This window comes from Lepisma saccharinum, chromosome 11 (assembly GCF_977018435.1).
Source record: "Lepisma saccharinum chromosome 11, izLepSacc3.1, whole genome shotgun sequence".
NCBI classification, from domain to species: Eukaryota; Metazoa; Arthropoda; class Insecta; order Zygentoma; family Lepismatidae; genus Lepisma; species Lepisma saccharinum.
The window spans coordinates 7,175,339-7,199,259 of record NC_139239.1 but is presented as its reverse complement, the minus strand read 5'-3'; the positions used below and the strand labels follow the sequence as shown (position 1 = coordinate 7,199,259).

General features: G+C 39.4%; 1 protein-coding gene across 2 annotated transcripts in view; it reads left to right on the top strand.

Annotated features, from left to right (window-relative positions):
- The window catches only part of LOC145994608 (AT-rich interactive domain-containing protein 3A-like), a 457,226-nt gene that overhangs the window by 106,015 nt on the left and 327,290 nt on the right, over positions 1 to 23,921 (top strand). For both annotated transcript variants that reach the window (XM_083130657.1, XM_083130656.1), the window contains exon 2: positions 17,594 to 17,716. In XM_083130657.1, coding sequence (XP_082986783.1) covers positions 17,594 to 17,716 — 123 coding nt within the window. The remainder of the gene's footprint in view (positions 1 to 17,593; positions 17,717 to 23,921) is intronic.

Genomic DNA, 23,921 nt, shown 5'->3' with positions numbered 1-23,921 from the left:
ATTCTCTCGGGCTATCGACCAGGTGAGTTGTGGAAATGATTCCAAGAAGATGAGAGTGACGTTAGCTCTCGAAAGCTTGGAATTACGAGGGGCGATCAGGTTGCTCTGACCCTAACATAGAAAGAGCGGCAATAGAGTTTCAATTTTTTTAAATTTTTCAACATACTCCCCTGCAACTCCAATGCACTTTTCACATCGGTGCTCCAACGCCTGGATACCTTGCAAAAAAAAAATCTTCCGACTGGTCCCCCAAACCATGAGTCTACAGCCCTTATCACCTCAGAATCATCAGAAAATTTTTGCCCACGACTTTCATTCTTCAAATGTTTGAACTAATGGAAATAACTGGGAGCCATATCTGGGGAATAGGGTGGGTGGGGCAACAATTTGAACGATGCATCTGCGATAGCGGCCCTCGCAATGCGTGAGGTGTGGACAGGTGCATTGTCCTGGTGAAGGAGCACACCACGGGTCAACATCCCACGCCTCTTTTTCTTGATGGAATCACGTAATTTCTTGATTAGGGCACTGTAGCATGTGCGAGTGATGGTTTGGCCTCTTTGTAGATAGTCCACAAGAAGCACACCCTTGCAGTCCCAGAAAATTGAGGCCATCACCTTCTTGGCTGACGTTTGCACCTTGAACTTCTTCGTTGGTAGAGAATGTGAGTGTTTCCAGTCCATGCTTTGTGATTTTGTTTCTGGGTCGAAGTGATGGACCCATGTTTCATCCACAGTTACAAATCATGCAAGGAAATCGTCTATATCAGGACGAAACTTGTCAAGAAGTTCTTGACTGATGAGCACTCGGGTGCGCTTCTGATCTGGGGTGAAGTTTCGAGGGAACCATCTTGCAGCAATTTTTTTTCATTTGCAATTCCTGGGTAATTATGTTTTGCACAGTGCCATATGACAGGCCACACATCTCAGCAACATGACGGATAGTGACTCTACGATCCTTCAGCACGATATCGTGGACTTTGTTAATGTTTTCGGTCGTCATGACAATTTTTGGTGCTCCACCTGCATGTTCATCCTCACACGACTCTCTTCCACAATTAAACTGACGACACCATTTCTTCACCATACTGTATGAAGGAGCAGTGTCCCCTAGTATATCCACCAAGTCCTCATGAATTTTGGATACCCTCCACTTCTTCTTCACAAAATATTTGATCACCGCTCTCACCTCAGTTTTCTCCATTCTGGCACATTGACACAACTTCACTCAGTTAAACTCCTGTAAAAAGAAAACTGTACGCTACTCAGACTTGTAATTCAGAATGAAAGCATATAAAGGATCACTAAACAATAAAAAAATAAAAAAATTCATAACGGCATTCCTTCTATGTTAGGGTCGCAGCAACCTGATCGCCCCTCGTATTTCCACAACTCACCTGGTCGATAGCCCGAGAGAATCTTTTCGTCATTCGTCTCCAGGAAAGCTTCAAGTCTTACTTATAGTTACGATCACTATGCAGCCGACCGCCGTGGCGGAGTGGTTAGCACAGCGCGCTACGTTGCCAGAGGTTGCGGGTTCGAAACACGACATGGGCACGAGTGTTCGTTTTGAGTGTTTCTTCATCAATCTCATCGTCGCGACCATCCACAGAGGGAAGAAAAGCGACGCTAAATAACAAAATCAAACTATCATTGAGCAGACCAGTAATGCAACTTGAAGGGAAATTTCACTCTCTGCAAGGAAATTTGAACTGATGTGCAAGCTAAAAAGGAAATTCGATGAAAAATAACAAAATATCATGGAAATTGGAAGACATCAAACTTGGTATTAGTACAGATGACCTTTTTTGTTGTTTCATATTTCCACTCCGTTGAGTATAATGTTTCTTTATATTTTATCTGTTTCACTTTGCTTTTCTACACATTCAGTTAACGACGAGGATGAATGATGAACTTAATTCATGCCTGACCAGGGTTCGAACATGGAACATTTGGTCAAGTAGTAGCAAGCACCCTCCTTCCTCACAACTGGGCCAAGTGTCCTTGGTTCGAATCCTGGTTAGGAATCATACATTTCATGAAATCATTATTCATCCTCATCACCGAGGATAATTCTTACTAGGCTCGTACTCAAACGAGTGTACAAAAGAAGTTACCAAAACCAATCAGCCATTAGCATATTTTTCAAATCCTTTATCTCTCCCATTCTTGAATACTGCTCCCCCATCTGGACTATGGCTTCTAAAACTAATCTTTCCAGGATTGATTCTGTCCTCAGCTTTTTCCTCGCAATTGCTCGCCATAGAATTCCTTCTCTCAGACACCTCCAGATATTATGTCCATTTTGAAGATCCAGTCACCACACACTCGTCACGAACTAGCACACATGAAATTTTTGCATAAAATCATTAATGGCAAAATTAAAACCGAATTCCTTGTCAACCAATTTCATCTACGAGTACCCGCACGGCCAACCCGCAACGTAAAGCTCTTTCACATTCTCTCTACAAGGCTCTCTCCTACAGCGGTCTCTTTACTATAGGCTCCCACACTTGTATAATAACCTGCCTGTAAATACCGATATTTTCTTGTCAGAACACAGTTTCCGACAATCGCTAAGAATGTACGTGTAACAATTTCTTTTTTTTTTCGTCTGCCATCTTGTATTGTCTTGTTTTGTTGTTATTTTATTTTCTTCTTGTTGCTACAGTTTCAGTATAAAATGGTCTTTCAGTACTGTATCTGAAACTTTAATTAAATAAATAAATTATGCATACCTATGAACTGGGGACTTAATATACTCTGTACCAATAATGAAACTGATGTCTTCAATCATCCCTAAAAATTTGGTACTTTTCATCGAATCCCCTTAAAATGCGGTACGAATTTTCCGTAATGTGGCAACACTGCGCTAGGTGTGCACCAGAGACGCTTCATGAAATCAACCGGCGCCAAGAAGTGAATCGAACTCGGGTCTGCCACGTGGCGTGTGCACGCACCCTACCACTGGATTACAGCGGCTCTCATAATTTATTGAGTCTCTTAACTAATAGGTTTACACTAATTATGTTACAAGCAAGAAAGCAGAAGCATATGCGAATTGGAAATTACCACGGTTGTAGTGCATTAATATGCAATTTCTATCGATTTGTAACGGCGGAGAAAAGTGCACCCATGCACTGCGTTAATCATAGGCACATAGTGGCGGAGCGGTTAGCACACGACGCCAGGGTTCTAGGGCATGGGTTCTCTTTGTGAATATCCCTTCATCATACAGAGCAGGGTGCGAAATCATTTAAGACTGGTGGGGGGGGGGAGAAATATCTTAATCTACAAAACCCCTTCGCCCACAAATATACATATAAATTATACAATATACATATTTATAATGAATGTTATTAAAAGCACAAATTAATTACTAAATTAGTAATTAAAATAATATTATTATTAATTACACACAATTAAATAAATTTGTTACTTTTATGTATATCAGATATTATAATATAGCAAACTACTTCCTTTACTAACTGGTTAAAGATTATGAAATAATCATAAATAATTATAAATTATGAAATAGTTGAAGTGGTTTTATTATGTGTAAGTTTTTGTTTAGTTTGTGCTTTATGTTAAATTAGATTTCATAGTTATTATTGTTTTGCATTCTTGTTTTACTTTTATTGTGCGTATTGATGTAAATTTGTCAATGATCTCTTGAGAGAGAAAAAGCATTGAACACTCACAACTACACTAATTTCTGTAGGTTTTCGATATTATTTTTAGTACAGTATATTTGAAATTAAAAGTAATTGCTTATCTTTTGTTTGTTGTAACAAAAACTCTCCCCCCGGAAATTTTTGGTCGGGGGGATTTTTGAGGCCAAGATTGTTGGTGGGGCGAAATCCTAGGGTGGATTTCCCCCACCAACAATCTTGGGCTCAAAAATCCCCACGCTTCCTCATGATTTCGCACCCTGATACAGAGTGTCCCAAAATAGTATTTACACTATTTGAACGTCAATAATGGGAACACTAATTACAGCAAGTATGAACTTTTTTTGCGGGTCGTAAACCTTACGAGGGTCACTATTTATATTTTGAGCCTAACAATGAAAAAACAGGAATTTGGCATTGAAAACTGCTTTATTGTTTTTCGAAGTATTCTCCTTTATGGTCAATACACTTTTGCATTCGTTCGAACCATTTGTCAAAGCAGTTTTTCCAATCTTCTTGAGACACCTCCATAATATGGTTTTTGAACGCATCAACGGCGTCTTCCGCCGACGAAAATCGTTGTCCACGCAATTTATTCTTGACATTCTGGAACAAGAAGAAGTCATTGTGTGCCAAATCAGGACTGTCCGGAGGATGACCCATCAATTCGATTTTTTGACTGTTCATAAAGTCGGTTGTTAGACGAGATGTGTGACAGCTGGCATTGTCTTGATGAAGAATGATCCGACGGCGTTTGTTTGTTTTCCGTATTTGACCGAAGACCTCTGGCAAACAAATTGTTGTGTACCATTCAGAGTTGACCGTTCTACGTTCCTCTAAAGGCACAGTTGCCACATGACCAGTTTTCCCGAAAAAACAGGCGACCATTTGTTTCGATGTGCTTCGAGCGTGAACAACTTTTGTTGGATTGGATTCATCTTGAAACACCCATACAGTCGACTGCTGTTTACGTTCCGGCTCATATGGATATATCCATGTTTCGTCACCTGTTACAATCTTATATATGTCTTTTGAAGTACCACGATTGTATTTATTGAGCATTTGTTTGCACCAATTGACGCGAGCGTCTTTTTGAGTTTTTGTCAAATTGTGTGGGATCCAACGAGAACATACCTTTCTCACAGCTAAATGATCATGTAATATTTTATATATGCTGGTGGAACTAATGCCTATGGTTGCCTCAATCTCACAGTATGTCACATGACGATCTTGCAGTATTAGGTTTTGCACAGCATCAATGTTTTTTGAACAGCAACTGATTTTGGACGACCTTCGCGAATCTCGTCGGTGAGCGAATGGCGGCCACGATTAAATTCGTTATACCAGCGTTTCACAGTGGCAAAGGATGGGGCTTCATCGCCAAATGTGGAAGTAAGTTGATCGATGCACTCTTGTCTTGATAATCCACGTCGAAAATCGTAAAAAATCATCGCACGAAAATGTTCACGAGTTAATTCCATTTTATTGTTGTCGCGCAATCTCCAAGGCAACATAAACAACACAAATGAAGCTATTGACAAAACATTTGAAGTACGTTATGGTCAATAATGCCAGACGATTCCGTGCAAACGTCAAATCGCGCCTAACTTCAATCAGTGTTGCCAAGGCTCAAAATATAAATAGTGACCCTCGTAAAGTTATAGATGTTCACTGGCAGCATACTTTGTCTGCAATGCTGTAGAACAGATCGATAAATGAACAAATAGTAGATATAGCTTCAAAAGGAAGGGAAGCAATGTGATCCATTGACCATGGCTTTGAGGGTACACATCTTCTTCACATCCAGAGGTAGAAATCTAACGGTGTAAAATTGAGAGCTCTGTGTGTTATTTGACACGAAAAATTACTCACCTCTCCACTTTGGGTACACAAATACCTACGGCTTTGGCGGGCTGTGATGGAACTGAAAACAACAGAATGCCTACACACGCTCTCACACACACACTCAATGTAGATATTGCAGCTTCAAATATAAAAAGTCCAGTCCAGTTATCTTTAATAGTTTCTCTGTCATTAACATTCAAATAGTGTAAATACTACTTTGGGACACTCTGTATCAGTCATCCTCATCGTTGCGATTAGCCAAATCTGGCAGAAACGCGACTCTAAATAACAAAAATGAAGTCAAATATAACTTAAGCTAATTTGCTAACGCCTAATTTGTGACAACTCCTTCTGTACGCAGCTTGCGCAGGTGAGATGAGGGGGGATTTTTTTTAAGACAGTTAATGAGTTCTCAAGGAACCGTAGGGATGGTTTGCACATGCTCATCAAGAAAGATTTGTTACTTGTGTACCAAAAAAAAGGTTGAAGTGCCTCAGTACACCCGTCTCCTGAAGCACTTGCATGCAACCCGCGTGTGGCTGTGGCCATCTGCCCCTACGTGCCTTGCTGCTACTGACTGCGACCTCAGTAATGCGACAGCGTGAAGACACAATCTCAAATGGTATTTGTTAGCCAGATGTTCTCTAGAGCCAGACATTTCGACGAAAAAGACAAGTGCAGCCATGAACTCGACAAAACTATTTGTATGAGAGGTCAGGTCGTTCATATAGAATGGAGTAGTGGAGATAATATTTATTGTAAATTGTTAATAGTAAAAGCCCCTCAACTAAACCAATACTGATGACAGAACCCTAAGTAGGTAATAAAATGTGTCTGTTAAAAACTTCCACACTTAATTTTTAAGGCTAATACGGTAGCCGGACAATTGCGGTGACATTTTAAATCTTCTATCAAATTGAAGGGTGACTTAACACCCCACCCCGTACAATACCTCTTACAGCCAGCCCCCGTGGCGGAGTGGTTAGCACATAGTGCTACGATGCCAGGGGTCCCGGGTTCGAATCCTGATTTGGACATGGATGTTTTTGACTGTTCATTCATCAATTTTATCATATCGTCACTCATCCATCTTCGCAAATTAGCCAAGTGGCACAGGAAGCGAAGTAAAATAAATTTAATCAATCAATCAATACCTCTTACAAGAGAATTATGTCAAATATTGGTATTTTCGAATAGAACACTGATTCCTCTCACACTTTCTCCAGGCTTGAGACTGGCAAGATAGCTTGTAAACGAACTTGCATTACAACTTTTAGGTTAGGTTAGGTTAGGTGAGGTGCCCCTGCTGTTAGTCATCGCAATTGCCCTACCATTATTTTGTAAGATAACCTTCACCGTCAAAATCATCGCAATTGTCCGTGATTTGAGCTTCATCATAATTGTCCGCCACCGTAATTGTCCTAGATTCGGCTAATACAGCCATACATTCCTTAACATAAAATAAAACTCTCCACACGCTAGTTAAAAATTTGAGGCTGTAAATGGACACTCAGCACACACAACAACACTCCTCCACAGGGAATTATACTGGTCGTGGGTACAGGCTTCAAAGCCTCGTTGACCTGCAAGAATGGAGTTACTGGGGTGCAAGTGAGGTTGACTTCGGGATACCTTCAGCAAGGATCACCCCTTACACCACAACAAGGTCAAAAATATAATTTCAAATACCATTTATCTTTCGGTGATTTAACAACCTTCTAAAACCTTCAAAATTTCCTCAACACTCCCCAGGCAGTCGCGAGGATCCTAAACTGCTCGTCTCCCACCGACCTTCCCTCACGGCGAGTTGAGGAATGAGGTCTGTGCACTGGATGATCGTTTTGATTGGTTGATTGATTGATTTGGTGTTTGAAGTCCACTTTATGCACAGTAATGCTAATCGGGACTGGACCTACAGTTTAAAGTGGGATGCGTACTACTATGTGCCTTCACCAGGTATCGAACCCGGGACCTCTTGATTTCAAGGCGACGATGCTACCACTGCGCCATCAGGGAGGCTCACTGGATGGATGCTCGTAGGAGGAGACAAGTTAGCATTACACTTACGAGAGTGTTATTTTTCTTGTTCTCTCGGGAATATGAAATTTCAGATGGCGTAGAAAAAGACATGAACGGAAAGAGGACGGCTTGAAGATGAAGTCGAAAACTGGCATTTTATTAGCCGTAACTTGAAGTTGAACTTGCATGGGAACCTGAAAAATTCTAATTTATCAATTTTTTCAAATATCGTGTCCAGCTTAATGATCAACTTGAAAAATCACTTCTACTTGCAACATGGGGAGAATTTCACACACTCTTGTATAGTCGGGTTCCTTTTTAGTAGCAGTAACCATTCCGATGATATTGAAATAAATGCAGAACTGGTGCGATACTGTTTCTCTTCGCTTGTTTTTGCCGTTCTGTGCCAGCGTTGAGATTTCTCCGATGCCAAACGGACAGTTTTCTGCTCGAGAGATCCTCCCCCCTCCCCTTCCCTCTCAGGTGGATGCTGGTCCGAGACACGCAAGTCAACGACTCTTGTGAGAGAGTCACACACGAGCGCAATGTGAGAAAAGGCTCATGATACACACGCATAATGATTCCCCCTTCATACGGCCGACACAAAACACTTCCTACTCATCCTCGTGCTTCAAGTGCTTTGACTCGCTTCTTTGCCCTTGCTCTGCCTATATGGAAAAAAATAAAGATAAAAAAAAATAAAAGAGCATCGCTGTGGCGGAGCCTGGCGACGCAAGGAACTTCTTGTTCACACATCCGAGATAATATCCAGCGGCCGGGCGTGTGTGCGTTTGATGAATATTTAACCTCGGGAGCGGGAGTGAATCGGACTCTTCCGGACCGTGGCAAAACACAGCGAGCGGTGGTGCAACGACTTTGTAATGGAGATTGGATTTTAACTCACCGTAAGAAATTCTTTGTGATATGTGAACGCCAGCATGTGCGAATGAAGTAAGAGAACTTAGACCATTAGCAGATTAACCTCAGTCTGAATAAACTAGCATTCAAAGCGTCTGGGTGTTCTTTAAGCTCCAGGAGGCGAATGTTTTTTTTCTCCCCTTCACAAATCGTGGTTTCTTGTTTTTCATTTGATCTCATTTTTGGTATTAACGCCGCTTTTCAGCTACTCTTTGGCTCATCGTGCCGATGAGGATTTGTGATGATATGATGAAATTGATTCCTGCTAATCACTCCTCCACGGAGATCGGATGTTCTTTGGTTATTTCGTACAATAATATAAATAATAATACAAGGTCTTATTCCTTATGCACTATAGTAGTGATTTATCCACACCCCATAATACAAACTTACACACCCCGAATGCAAAATTCTGGAGAAACCTCTAATGAAACCAATACAAAGATATTACTCGTATTTGCATTTGAACACTTTTCTATATTAAGATAAAGTAATTGTTCACTTTTCTTATTTCACGAGCATGCTTCTTTTTGGCCCCTCTGATGGCGTAGTGGTCACGTCGTCGCCTTGTAACCACGGGAGTCCAACGTTCGGTACACGGTGGAGGCACATTGCAATGTTTCGGATCCAACCTTAAACTGTGGGTCCAGTCGCGATTACCCTATCTGTGGCCCGTTGACTACACTATTGGGGAATCACTCATTATCTACCTTATTTCTAATTAAGACCAGGGAATTGCATTTAAAATATAGTGAAATTCAAAATTTACAGTTTCATCTGAAGTTAATAGAAGTCCCTGATTTATGATTTAAAACAAAATATTGTAGATAATAACAATATTACGGTATTAGTATTATTGTTCATTAGTTTTCATAGACACTGTTAATACAGAGGTGATTAACTACAAATGGTATGTATTTTGCGTATTTAAATTTACCATATGGCAACTCTTTTGGGGGATTCGGAACTCCCCCCGAGTAGATAGTAGGGATTGTGAAATTCGAATAAAATTTTATCCAGATATCTGATAATTTTCTCTCCGGATTTCAAATATCCGGAAATCCGATATTCTTATTAACCGGAAATTCGATATTCGGATTAACCGGAAAATCGATGTTCGGATTAACAGTAAATCCGATATTCGGATTAAACAAATATCTGGATTAACAGTAAATCCGATGTTCGGATTAAACGAATATCGGGATTAACCGGAAATCTGATATTCGGATTAACTGGAAATTCGATATTCGGATTAACCGGAAATGACCTTATTTCTGAATGTGTGCATTATCCGGACAGTTTTGTCGTTTATGCGTTTTATAGGCTATCCACATATATTCTTTTATGCGTCAATTTCGTATTTCATTGTACGTATTTTCCACAAATTCTTCACCAAATCTGTTTTATCCGGATATGCGAATATACGGATTATCCGTTACATCCGAAATGGATATAGGATATCTGTTATTCGGTGTTTGTGGCCATCCGTAGTAGAAACACGAAAAAATGGAATGGTGATGGTATTGTAACATCAGATAGCAAACTTTTTCCTTTGCCGGGAAGTAGCAGAGATGAGCGTATCGTTGAAACGATCTTTGGTACCTTCCACGTGACCCTCTCAGCAGCTCGGGAGCATCATTAATTGGGCAAGAGATGAGGGGGAGCACCTTGGAGAGTTAAATTAGAAAAGCCTCCAGCAACTCGTATTTCATCCGTTTTCACCAAGAGCCGTAACCGTTCCAAGTGGATGGTGGATGGGGCCTGCGAGAGAGGGAGAAAGGGAGGCTGCAGAACAGTATTGTAGCCAAAATAACTCTACGACACACTTGGTAACTATCATTAAAACACCATTAGTTTCCCCTCAGGCTACGCACGCCCCCTCCTCCCTTCTTTTCCTCTCTTCTTCGATCTTTCTGCACCAGACGCTGTCCATCGACGGAAAGAAAGGAATTTGTTTGGACGTCTGTAGGAAATTCAGTTTTCCTTAAACTTTGTCTTAATCTTCTTCCGCTAGATATTATTTTTAGAAACATCCTATAGTTGATTCAGGTGCAAGGAGGTTTTATTAAGCACCCAATAGGCTCTTGGGCTTGGTGCTTGATTTTCATAACTTTTGTTTGGCAGTGAGTGTCCAAAGGGTGTTGGCGGTTCATAACCCCTTCCTCTGACCCAATATTAAACAATACAGAAGGATAGGATCGGTCCTATTTCCGTAGCATTTTTCGTAGCATAACCAATCAGAAGCGACCTCTAGATCACGAGTGCACGTGTAATGGCTGCCGAGTGAGATGTAAACAATGTATCACTTCACATTTTTAAAAGACGATAACTATTCAACCGAGAGGAATAACGTTTCATAATAAATGATTTTAGGTATAAAAGAATGGAGCTGCTTAAATACATACTTCATATCGTTTACTATACACGCATGAAAGAATATTTTAATTGTTTCAATTGTAAACACCGTGCACTCACCATAGATGGTGTAACTCGACGTGCCTTTCATGCTGTATATGTTATACATTGTAATTGCAAAACCTAGCCGAAAAGTTACATGAAATGCTTCCGTGTAATGTACAATCTGCTATAAGATTTTTGGAAGCATTTACATAACATTTATGCTAGAAAAAATGCTTTCGTCTAAAGCCGGCCTAAATATAGAACTGTTTTTTTGAAAATAAGAAATGTTCCTGTACTAATATCCTGGATACACCATTTGGCCACGAGTGTCCACATTAACATCTACTCAAGGACAATAGCTTATTTTATTTTACTTAAAGATCTGATCTCACTTTCAGTAATTAAGGTATTTTCCGGAAAACGTCTGTTTGAAATCACTGCGAATGTCGTACAAAATACGGTGATTCAAAAGCACTAGTAACGTAAAAAATCGTGTTATTCATCAATGGAGGAAAAGGAAACGGAAGCATGGTAAATTTACTCCTTCGTGGATACACGACCCAAATTTCACTCAAATATTCAATATTGCATAGCGATCTAACGGTGTACTGGAGTTTGAAGTTTTTAATCCCACTTTATGCACCGTAAGGCTAATCGGGACTTGACCTACAGTTTGAAATGGGATCCGAACCACTGTGCAATGTGCCTCTTCGCATAAAGTAAACTTAAAACAAATCAAACGAAAGGCAATTTCCATGAAAATAGTCTGTTTTCAACTTGTAAAGGGTTTTGTTATCAGTTGTATAGCTCGACCACAAGGAAAAAAACCTTCCCTCAAAAGCGTTCGCGCATTTTCCCTGCCGTTATCAGTCCTCGGGGCAGTGTTGCCAGGTCAGACTTGAAAAAATCGGGAGATTGTTCCTTGGGAAACCAGAAGATCTGCTACAAAATCCGATGATCTAATAGTAGCGGATGAACGACCTTCTCGGGGCGACATATGCTTGCGCACTGGGGGGCAAGAGGATGTCTGCAGATTTTTTTCCAGCGAGGGGGAAAGAATGTATTTTTAGCAGGCGGTTAAACGAGGCATATTACCCCGTATAGCCTTATGTTGCCCTCTCAGAAAACACCACTTGAGTTTGAAATTATCACATTCCTACATCCCTATTATAATAATGGATGTAAATTACTGTAACTGAAATCAACTCATACGTCTGAAATAATAAGTACTTTTATGTCAACATTCATTTTCCAGAAGAGGAGGGGGGTGGCGACCATCCTTGCACTTCCTTCTGGACGTCCATGCCGCTTTATAATTTTGTAGAAAATTAAGTATTTAAGTATAGAATAGTATATTAAGGATAGAAAATTAAGTATTTTCAAGCCGATGAAAGTTCCAAGCAACTACGGGGGAGGGGGTGCATTATTTCCTTAGTAATTGAACTATGCCGCTTCGTTCTCTAGCAAATTTCTTGTTATTAACACATGCTTTATTCGTCAGTTATGCTGCCTCTATGTTGCTGCATTTAATATATAATAGACACACACACACACACACATACATATATAAAATAATTTGCCCACGCTACGAAGTCAGTATTTCTACTTAGTAAGGCAAGGACGTTTGTTTCACTGTGTTTGTGTCACTTCATTCATTTCATCAGTTTTTCATTCATCCTTGTTGTCGTACGTACCCGTAGAGGCACAAAAGCGACGTAAAATAACTAAAATGGAAATAGATTTTCCGGTGGGATAAAATACAACCATCTAAAAATAGCAATGTACATGGACGTCCGCAGGATTTTTTCCAGGCAGGGGCAAGGAAAGCACATTTCTCCAATAATAGTGTTGTTCCCTCAAAAAACATTGCTTAAATTTCAATGTATCATATTCATGCAATAATTAACAAACATTATTGCAGCTGAAATGAAATTATATGTGAAAAATATATAATTTTTGGTTGACTTTCATTTTCCAGGGGGGCCACGCCCCCCCTTCCGGACGCCCATGGTAATGTAGTAATAGTAATAAAATAATAATAATGTCCTAGCACATCGATTGACATAATTTCACAGTTCAAACAGCACTTTTCATGGCTGAGTGGAGTTCCACTCTCCCCTCCATGTTCAAGTAAGGTGACCAGGAAACTTGTTTTTGAGCAGGCCGTCGGAGGTGCCATAGCAATAGTTTATTATGGAATCATACCGAGAAATCAATAGGTCTGGCAACACTGACGTTGGCCGCTCTGAAGGCTCCTTCTTTCTTTTTCCCCCACCCGCCAGCGCGATGGGGTCTGCGCAGGTTTCTTTCCTTGTGGTTCCACTATAACAGTTATCATAAACCACAAACACAAAAAGCGAGCAATTTTTGGCGTTTGGAATCGTCAGCTCGAGCCAGGGGCGCCTTCCTTCCACTGTGAAACAGTAGCTCGCCAACTGCTGCTATTTCACTTTTTCTAATAATAATACCATCAAATAATGGACATACTTTATGAAACTTAGGGTGAGTGCATAATAATAATACTTGAACCAGTAAAATTACAGTAACTGGAAATAGAGCAATGAGCGAGAAAAAATCTTCCAATAGTTAGTTGTAATATTCCTATCAGAACACCATTAGACATCTGGTTGTTGGAGTTGCATAGCCTCTGCATAAGCAAAGTGAAACACACCTACTAACAGACTTCATATAAAAGGCGAAGTGAGAAACTATTTAATGTTTAAGGATTAGGAAAATACCTCTGAAGAAGGCCATTGTTATTCTTTAATCTCTCTCCTTTTCCGTTTATCCAAGAGGCTCCAGTCTACTTTTCTCCAGACATCAAATTGAACACTATTGGCCATTTCAATTTACATTCTTGTGTTCAGGTTCTCACCTTACTAAGCATACCAAACTTAGTTTTCTCTTTTGGTCGTCTTTTCCCTTCTCTTTGTCTCTTGATATTCAGAGAAAGCTATTTTGGTCACTCTCCCCATATTGACAGTTGATGAGCTGAAGAAACACAAACCCAGGAGGAGATTTCTTGGAATAAAAGCCCAACCTGGAGCCTCTTCCTATGAATAAACACTTGGGATTCAAACTCGAGGTCGCTGACCTCCACCGTTTTGTCGCACCTGAGCAAATGGTTCTATTCTTTCCTCTGATAGCCAGATATTCTTTTATTTCTAGGACGACTGTGGCGCCATGGCGACAGTCTGAAGACTGCTGGCGATTTGTGTTGGAAGTTTTATTAATTCCAGCAGAATCTGACACGTTTGCGTGACCAGGCTCAGATTGAAGGGGGCTTGAGGGACTACAGCCCGGTCCTTTAACCGCAAGGGCTTCCCGATGGTGTTAGCCTCGGCTTCTGAATGTGAGCAGATGTCGTACTGCTTCTATTTTCCTGGAATTGACACCGCTAGTGACATGCACTGGCGTACGCATGTGGGAGCTAGCTGATGGGGCTACAGACCCCTCCGAAATTTTGAGAAAATAAACAATATCAAATAAATGCATAGGAGAACTCAGGAGAAACCAGAGTGATAAATGCATACTTCTCTTAAAATGAACCCTGATTGGCATTTTTGAGAATGGAAAGTTCTAAAAATACGTATTGTGTACGTGGAGCCACGGTGTACTGTAGGGCGTCTGACTACCACGAGGGTGGGTGGTCTAAGGGCAGAATTTTTTCAGCCTTGTTCCTGCATATAGCGGTTCTGGGGCTCACCCAGCCTGAAATCATTGGGTATATACCTGGGGGTAAAGGCGGCCGGGGCGTGGTGCAGATGACATCACCTCCAAAATAGCCGAGATCGAGTATGTGTGGGGCCCCACCCCAGGTCCTCTAAATGTTCCTTCATGGCAGGGAACTTTGCCTTACAATATTGTATGTTGTAACTCCTCCTAGAAAGCAACGACGTACTATCCACCTGTACTATTACAGCCTCTCTCTCTCGAAAAAAAAAAATAATCGTATGTACGCCTGAGATGACATGTAGAGACGTTACGAAACGCAATTGTTGCTTAATCTTGGCAATAAGCCCAAATATGGAGTCATTCAAGTGGTAGGAATTTACTGAAAATCTCCCTGCATGTATAAAATGATCGAAGTCTGTGATAGGAACAAGAGGAACATTTTTAAACTAAGAGTACCGTAAAGAGGTATAGGTTTTCTTTATTAAAATTTTGATTTATTATTTATGTCGAAAAGTGATATTGCAATATATATTAATACATATATCAATATGTATTCTATTGATACATGTGCGTATTCAGTAATATAATCAATATTATCACGATAACACGTACATAGCAAAAAAACAAGCCTTACTGGTATTTTCTAAAATTGTAATTGGAGTGTTTGTTTTGTACTCTTAGTTGCCAAATTAATATCATTGAATACTAGCCAATTGTTCGAACCAAACAAAAACACTATAGAAATCTATACTATGATTAAGTACCGTTGTCCGCTTGCTCCAGTGACCTTCGAAGTTGACAGATGAATTCCTCCACGCGGGAGAGACAGTTTATCTTCACTATCTAACAGGAAATTCGGTTTTATGTTATTCCCTGGCTGGGTTGCCCCACCTCGAAGTGTCACACCCGCTACATGAAACGTCCCAGCCTCTTGATTTATCTCATTTATACAGGCCGAGGAATGACAAATCGAGGTGCTGCAAGTGGAATCGTCGTGGGGACCGGGTCACGTTTTCCCAGCACCCCTTTGCGGAGGTGGTTGTAAACTGGGAAGGCTCGTCTTGTACTTTGTCCTCCCCTCTCTTTTATATCGCCCCTAATGTCAACGGGCGGAAAATGGTATTGACTCAATCTGCCTCGGCATGTAGGTAAATTTGTACCGATTCTTTAGGAAGAGGATCTGAAAGGACCTCGAGTCACGTGTTTTTGTGCGAGTGTCCTTGTTTGCCTTCGGTATTTGCCTTCGATGAAAGCAGCTTGTGGCGTTCCGCCCAGGGCGAGGAAAGGGGCTCCGGCGGAGAAGGGAGGGTTTTTTCCTATTGTAGAGCTCGGTGAGACGCGACGAGGGGGAGGGGGGCGTTAAAAGTAAAACAAAACCAATATTGTCTCCTGAAGTCGTGCTGGGACAACCTGCATATTGTCAGATACCTGTTTGTGCGATGTCTCTGCATTATTTATGGTCCGACTTGAGTCAGCAGGTCAAAAGAGCGACCAGGAGGGACTCGATGGGAGGGCTTTTCTGAAAGTGGATGGCTTGGCTCCCCGGACAACTTCTCCCCCCACCCTTCGCCAAACCTGACACTTGTTCGCTTGTACCTGCGCGATTGTGTCCGCTTGCCTTTACTGCCAGAGTACAGTGCCAACAAAAGGTTGGTAGGACATGATATCAAGAATACATTATCCATGGCAGGTTTTGTTGGACGTCCTGGAAGTATTTTACTACGCAGGGGTCTTCGAAGATGACTTGGTAAGCAATGAAAATCAAGGAGGCTCCAATGTAGAGAAGGGAACGACAAATGTTCCAGAGATCACAACCATTATTTTCCAAGACCAGCCTCCTAAATAAATTTTTAGCAAGCTCGATGTTGTGATCGCAGTTGTAGTTTTTCATCTTGCAGTCTACGGTATTTTATTTATCCTTGTTTGCATCAAATCATGAGGACTTGTCGTAATCAGTTTTCTATTCGCAAGAGCAAATGTTTTGCAAGACATCCTGGTGTGTTTGACCATTACAAACAGTGCATGAAATGGATTTATTAATAATTTGTTGATCGATGGAACCGGAAAGCAAGTTTGCACAACATAGACCGGTAAAGTGTGAAGAATTTGTAATTGGAATCGTTAAATTTTTTTTATAAGGAACCTGCTGGAAAGCAATCGGTAACTAGGGGCATTTTATCTTCTTGTATAGCTATCAATAGAACATGTCTGTCACATACGTGATCCATTAAATTGCAATTGTTACTTGAAAATGTTCAAAGAACGTTTTGTAACTTTATATATAAGCGTTTTAAAATATAGTTTCTTTATTATGAATACATCAACTTAAGCGACAAACGTAAGTTATGTGACGTTGAACTCAGAGAAGATATTCTGCCATCAGTTTATAGAAAATATCTTAGCAGATGTAATAGATTGTAAAACAAATATTCCAAAAATACACATAACATTTCCTCAGTATAACAGAAGACATTGTAACGTACTAAGTGCAAGCACAGTTATGAAATCTAAGTCTCAGATTGATCAGTTGATAAACCTATGGACGTAAATGTCCCAGTGTGTAGGAAATAAATCCGACAATAATGTAGGCTAATTTAAGATTTTTTAAAAAGCTTTTTCCTTATATTATTTCCAACTTATGTGCATATTTAATCTACATTATTATAGCTATTTTTATGCACCTAAATCTGCAATATATTTGCTAAATGATCATGAATATTCTGTAGTATGCATGCATGTCAAATATGCAGTCAATGTTTTATTAAATGTGGTCCTAATAAATAGGTAAATAAATACGTAAATAAAAATCCCCGGTGGAGGCACATAGTGGTTTAGATCCCGATTAATCTGTATTCAGTTCCTAATAGCTTATCTGTGCATAAAGTGAAATTAAAAACAAACTCAAGAACGTGTGTGTGGCCTTTTTGTTCCATATCGTATGAAAATTAACGCTGACTAATATATGTGTGTGTATATATACATATTATATATATATATATATTAAATTATGAGATGCATTAGGTTTATTTAGTTATCTCACCAAATGCTTCTGTTTTGTACTTTCAGTCGAACAATGACGAGGACCTGAGTGACGCGGAGTTACAGGACGAAGACAGTAATGACGCCCTCTCTCGGTTGCCTGTCGAGGCAGTAGGCGATCCCGAAATCCTCGCCAAATTGAAGCAACAGGTAAGATAATGGTCGAGAAGTTCAGTGAAAGTAAAATACAGTGTTTTAAGTTGCGTCCTATGCTGCCCGTCCTTGTATTACTTGTGGAATATATGGTTTTAGGTCTTCATTTCAACTTTCAGATACAATTTATAAATTCGCAAAGAGTGCTTTTTTAATTGCACATTTTGACAAAACGAAAGTAAGAAAGTCGTACAATATAAATGCCTTGATTTTATTATTAGGGATCCGCATTTTTGGCGTTTTCAAAACACAACCTGTACTAAGCCAGAAGCTTTATCTTGGTACATCTCCCGCCAAATAATGATCTGTCGTCTGTAAGCCGTTGTTGCCAAACTTGTGTTTCTCGCAAACATGGCGATGGACAGTACTGTTTCACGAGCCCTTGGAAAGGGCAAGCTTTTAGTCCTTTAGAGGGCATATTCTTTCCTCTCGTCATCTGGAATACCTGTTTCCTGTGAGTAAGTTGCCTTCCCTCTCCATCGCTGTGAATGTGGCAATCGAGTGTTCCAATTCCCCTCATAGAGAAAGGCTCGCTTTGATAGGTCGAGCACAAAGCATGTGATGACTACCAATGGCTGGCTCCCAGCAGGCAACAGACCACCGATTGGCGGGAGCGGTACCAGGATAAACCTTCTGAGATATAGAATTTTATATATTCTCGTATGTACATATTATAATCCACGAATTCTCTTGTATTTGTGGCACAACTTAGGTGATGAAATTCGAAAATTCCTATATAACGTGAAGAACGTAACAGGGACGGAAGTGATAGGACTGGCAGACGAGAGAGGAAAGAAGGGCATAAAAACGGTGCAAAAATGGGGAGGTATGGAGAAGCGGTGACAGACCGCAGAAAAGGTAGAGAATCCCTGTCAACCGTAGTACTTGTATTGTATTATCCTTACCATGAGATAACAATTTTCAGCTGTGTCTCTACGTGATTACGTGTGCAATCAACATAAAATTCCTTGCCGGGTCACTTACACGTACAGTAGAACTATATCTTTTCTATTCCTTTTTATTAGTGTTGTTATTCAAAGAATATATTGTTACGTACCCAATAGGCCTAATACTTGTAAATGGTTTGCCAAAGTGGGCTAGAGATGGCAGCACGAGGTGTGCTACATTGAAGATTAACACAATATATGCGAATGGCGGTGTAAATAAGCGCAGATTAATCTGGAAAGATGAAAAACAATAGAATCCATTATATGAGGATGAAGAAAAGATATAAAAGCAATAAATTAATGTAAATACTTAATAAATTAAATTGGTGCTCATATGTAAATATATCGGAAAACTAAAGAATTGAAAACACTGATACAATTTTCCGTCTAACAGATCTCGAATCTTTTAGCTTGGTGGATATTTTGATATATACCAGTGGCGGCGCGTTCGAGTCGCGAACCACGTTACATTTGGTTGCGCGTCTCAGCCGTTGCATCTACTTCGATGCGCTTATTTTAGTGTTGGCGCGTTCCAGCCCTTGCCTCAAGGGAGGAGAATAGAAATAGGCGGCGTAGATGTCAACCCTTACCCTCGAACTCGTAACCCTCTAGAACTTGGTGTGAATGAAGAAAAAGTGAGGTGTTACCAGCTTGTGTAAATAGGACTTAGTGAAGAGTGGAAACTTACATATGGAAACACCAGAGGAATTGACATAAAGGATACACGTTCCAGGGATTATATAAGAGTCTAGAAGGAAGTCCAGATCCAGATTTCCCACAAAGAAGGAAGACCAGATCCAGATTCCCACAAAGAAGAAAGTCCAGAAGGAAGACCAGAAAGAAATATAGAAGGAAGCATATACTAAAGAAGATTATACAAATTAGAAAGAAAATTTAAGTGCATACAAATCGAATGTACGTAAATAAGAACAAGAGCAATACTATCTCATTATGTAAATATATAAATCCATATATCCTTGTTGATATAATATAATCGTTTTAAACGTCTCCATTGGAAGGCATCCTGTCTGCTTTCGTTTTCAAAAAAGAACCCTACCGTGAAGATACATTAGCCATGGTTTAATATTAAGATTTATGTATCTTGCACAAATAGAGGTAGCAATGTGTATATTACTCAACTGCACAGAGATAAAAGTTTGTTTGGAATAACCAAAAATAGTTTCTTAGTTAATAATAAATTACTAAAATATTTAATCAAAATTATCAAATTTAGTGAAAACTACCAAGTCTTTTGTTTACGATTACCAAATAGCCTAATCCAACATGTTTTGTCCAAATAAATCTATTTTTTGTGTGTGTACAAAATAAGAATGTAGTGCATACAACCAGTCGGCTCGCACACGAGAAGAAATAAATATCGCATCATGCATCATATTACTTCATCGGCGCCCATACTTGGTGGTAAAATTAACTTTTTTCGGTGTTATCCTGAATGCAAAAACTTAAGGCCCCTGCCAATGATACGTACGACGGTAGAACGTAATTTGAATATCCAAATGGATGTGAATCCGTCGTTATATGTACAGTGGGATCCATGAGTATTACCCTGCAAATTGTCCATGACTATTTTCATTAATTTTTCTCTTACACCGTGTGGGTTTTTAAGCGATGGATTTTTATGTAGGCTGGTGCAGAAGTTGTCAACAGCTTGTTTTGAGTTTTCTTTTAATTCTTGAAGCTCTTATTGGGTCAAAAAAGTGCACGAACATGGTGATGGACAATTTGCACGGTAATACTCATGGATCCCACTGTACGTACACGTACCGGCAGAGGTACTAATTGGCACTGGCCACATCCCATTCAAGATGCCCCATTTTGAATCCATCCTTTGGTTTCCAAATCGTCGCAGCCATTCGACTCTGAAACATTGCTTTAATTGCTTTAACTGGCTTAGCAGGAATACAACGAGCTGTTTCGAAACCAAGAGGCGATGTTTGCCAATCTGTGCGATTTACGAAAGGTCAGACGTGATTCTAAGAAATGGTTTTATATTTTTTTACAACTCTCTGGGATGTAATTAAGCTTCCCTTCCCATAAGGGTTAAATTTAAGTAATTTATACTTACATCACCTCATATACGATACAAACGCGCGTTTGTGTGAGAGAGAAAACAATAACAATACAAGATGGCACAGAAAAACAAATTCCAAAGTTACGGAGACTATGTTAACGATTGTGTTCTGGCAAGAAATGTCACATTCGGAGGCAGGAGATGTTATTATAGTGTGGAACGTACAGAAGGACACCTTGTTGTGGAATTGTGAAAGAGCTTTACGTTACGTGTTGGTCGTAGGTTAAATTGATTGATTAGAAATTATATTTTAATTTTACCATTTATAAAATTGTGCAAATATCTATTTCTGCTACTTACAAAATTATTTATGTGTTTTCTTATTGAATTTTAACATTATCTATATTTGGTTGTACAGTACTGTCGTATAATGTATTAGATAAGTATTAACGTCATTGTTTTAATGAGTATAGGCACAAAGCTGCTCCGTATAGTGAAAAAAAATTGAAAATAATCAAGTTGGAAGGAAATATAATGATAATATTGTTGAGGAGTCATTATTTATAAGGCTATATAAATTTCTGCGTTTTTTCTCGATGAAATAGAAAATCGCAACCCTTCATAGTAAGCTCCATATCCCATAAGCACCATAGATTCCTTATCAGGGTACCATCTATGGCGCGTCTCCCCCAAATTATGTCATAATCCCCATAAATATTTAGCGTGTCTAACACTATCCTTTTACTGAAAGTATTTTGTAAGCTTTATTGAATACTTTACTTGATCCGCCCCTACTGTGGGTGCACCTAGTAGCAGTAGTGACTTGGAACCATCTAAAGTAAATACAATACTAAGACAATATATTCTGATTCCCCCTTCCCTGCTTCATCGCACATATTGCAGCATGGTGCCAAGGTGTAAACTGTTTTTTACATAGAAAATTACATTTTTTTTTGCATAAAAAAATACATATATGTTATTATTTTAACCTTAGAACACTACTGTACGTAAAATTTACCTGTGCTGTGCCCTTAATTCCCTTCCCTACCTCCCACCTCTCACCTTATCACCCCTCCACCTAGCAGTGCCTCGAGTAGTCTCTCAGACGTAATGCAGCTTTGTGATAAGGAGGGTGCAAGCGCTGATCGTCTTGATTTTGTTTGTTACGTTGTGCACTGTACGTCAATTTTACGTAGCTCTAGTAAAACGAGAAAAATATTGCACATTTTTTGACTTTAGTAAATTCGACTTGGATGGTTAGATTAAAAATAAAAGTTTAGAAGCATGCACTATTTTCTTGTAAGATATTTAAATTACATTCGTTCCTTATTGAGTATTATTAATATTATTATTGTTCGTTTTTCATTGGTTGAACTTTTCGCCTTCACTCTTAATGTACGTACAGTCATGGACACTTCTGTGTTGTAATGATTGCATTGAAAGTTAATGGGATTGTTATAACCCAGAAGTGTCCGTGACTGTACAACCTTGTCAATGAAGACATTCGTTTAAAATATTCAATGTTTAATAAAACCATTATATACATTTTAAAATGAAGAATTACACACCAATACAAGGAAAATATACGAAATAATGTTAAAAGAGAATCGTCATTTTGTTTTCATGATGTATAAGTTCTGTTGAAAATCGATTTCTTCATGTACGTAAAATTTACGTAGCGCTAGTTACAATGTAATATGGGAACACGCTAGTGTTCTAGGGTGACAGACTCCTCAAATTTGTCCCCCCTTTCTGCCACCGATACGGCTTGTGTACACAATCGTGTTCCCTTGTTTGTGTGTGTTTATATACACGTACGATAACACACACACTCGCACGCGCGCATTTTAACTTCTGACGAATTAGTTTACAACCAGGAGAAAGATGCGAGGACGAAGTTGAACACACTATTTTGAGTGTGTTCCGCTTCTGAACAGCGGCTAACTTGCGTAATTGGTATATCAGTGGCGCCTATTTGGCGAGACCTTATAATAAAGAAAAAAACAAAGAGGAATGATGATTGTTTGTACTGTCAAGGTTGTTTTTGTTTCAAGGTTTGTAATCAGAACAACAATTTTAGCCCCCCCCCTCCTCCTCCTGTTGCCATTTTAATTTCGATACCGGGGCTGGGAAGATACTTTTTGCTTCTCATTCTCAAGCGTTGCATCGCAGTTAAGAGTTATTTTTTCCGGAAACAATGCGTGCAAGCGATAAATGATTATGATGTTTGTATTCTCTTCCGTTTCAAGTACGTGATGAAGAAATAGTAATTATATAATCCTGGGATCAAATTGTTAGCCCACCGTGGCTGTATGTGTAACATTTCAGCTTGTAATATTACTACTTCATTATTTCGTATTTACTATATCTTACAACTATTTACTTGAACAGAACATCAACATATAAAGTGTGAGTCCGATCACTGTTCAATGTGCATCCACCGGCGATCGAAGCAAGGGGCTCCTCAACTACAAGACGACACTGTTACCACTACGCTATTGGTGAGATGTTACATCAGAATTATATAGTAGACCAAAATAGCCAACTGATAGATTCACCTAGGCGCCAGAATAGAAATGACAGTCGCGTTTTGCGACCAGCGAGCGCTAATGAAGAACACTTTTGGCAAAAAAGATAAATTTTCACCCCTGCCACAGCCTCTCCCCATGAACAATAAAATTTTCACATTCCCAAATACAAGTTTTCCCACAAAGTAAGTACGTCCTCGCGCTTTCAAACGTCCATGAGTAATTTTACGAGTACCGACACTACATCGAACCATAGTGAAACTGACAGTATATAACCACCTTATTATCAAAAGATAACAATTTTTTGTGTGTTCGTTACTATTTGCTAAAAATAAGTAAAATGGATGAATTTAATGGAAGGCAACTAGTTTCAACATTCACACATTAAACGTTTCCACATGAAGTTGATGAACTGTTCAATTTTGGTTCCATAAAAAAATAAACTCCATTTTTCTTGCATCGTGACTTCAAGACTAATAATTTTATCAAAGTGTTATTGTTAGTAGCAACAATAGTAACACTACTATTACTAAGAGTAATAATAATAATAATAACAACAACAAAGTGTAACTGTTCATCCAAGTCACTCGGTATTTTCAACACACGCACAGAAAAAAACTGATTCGTTTGAAACGACAAAACATGGTTTGGTTAGTTTTTTGTGGTAACTCTAGACAACTCTAGACAAATGTGCA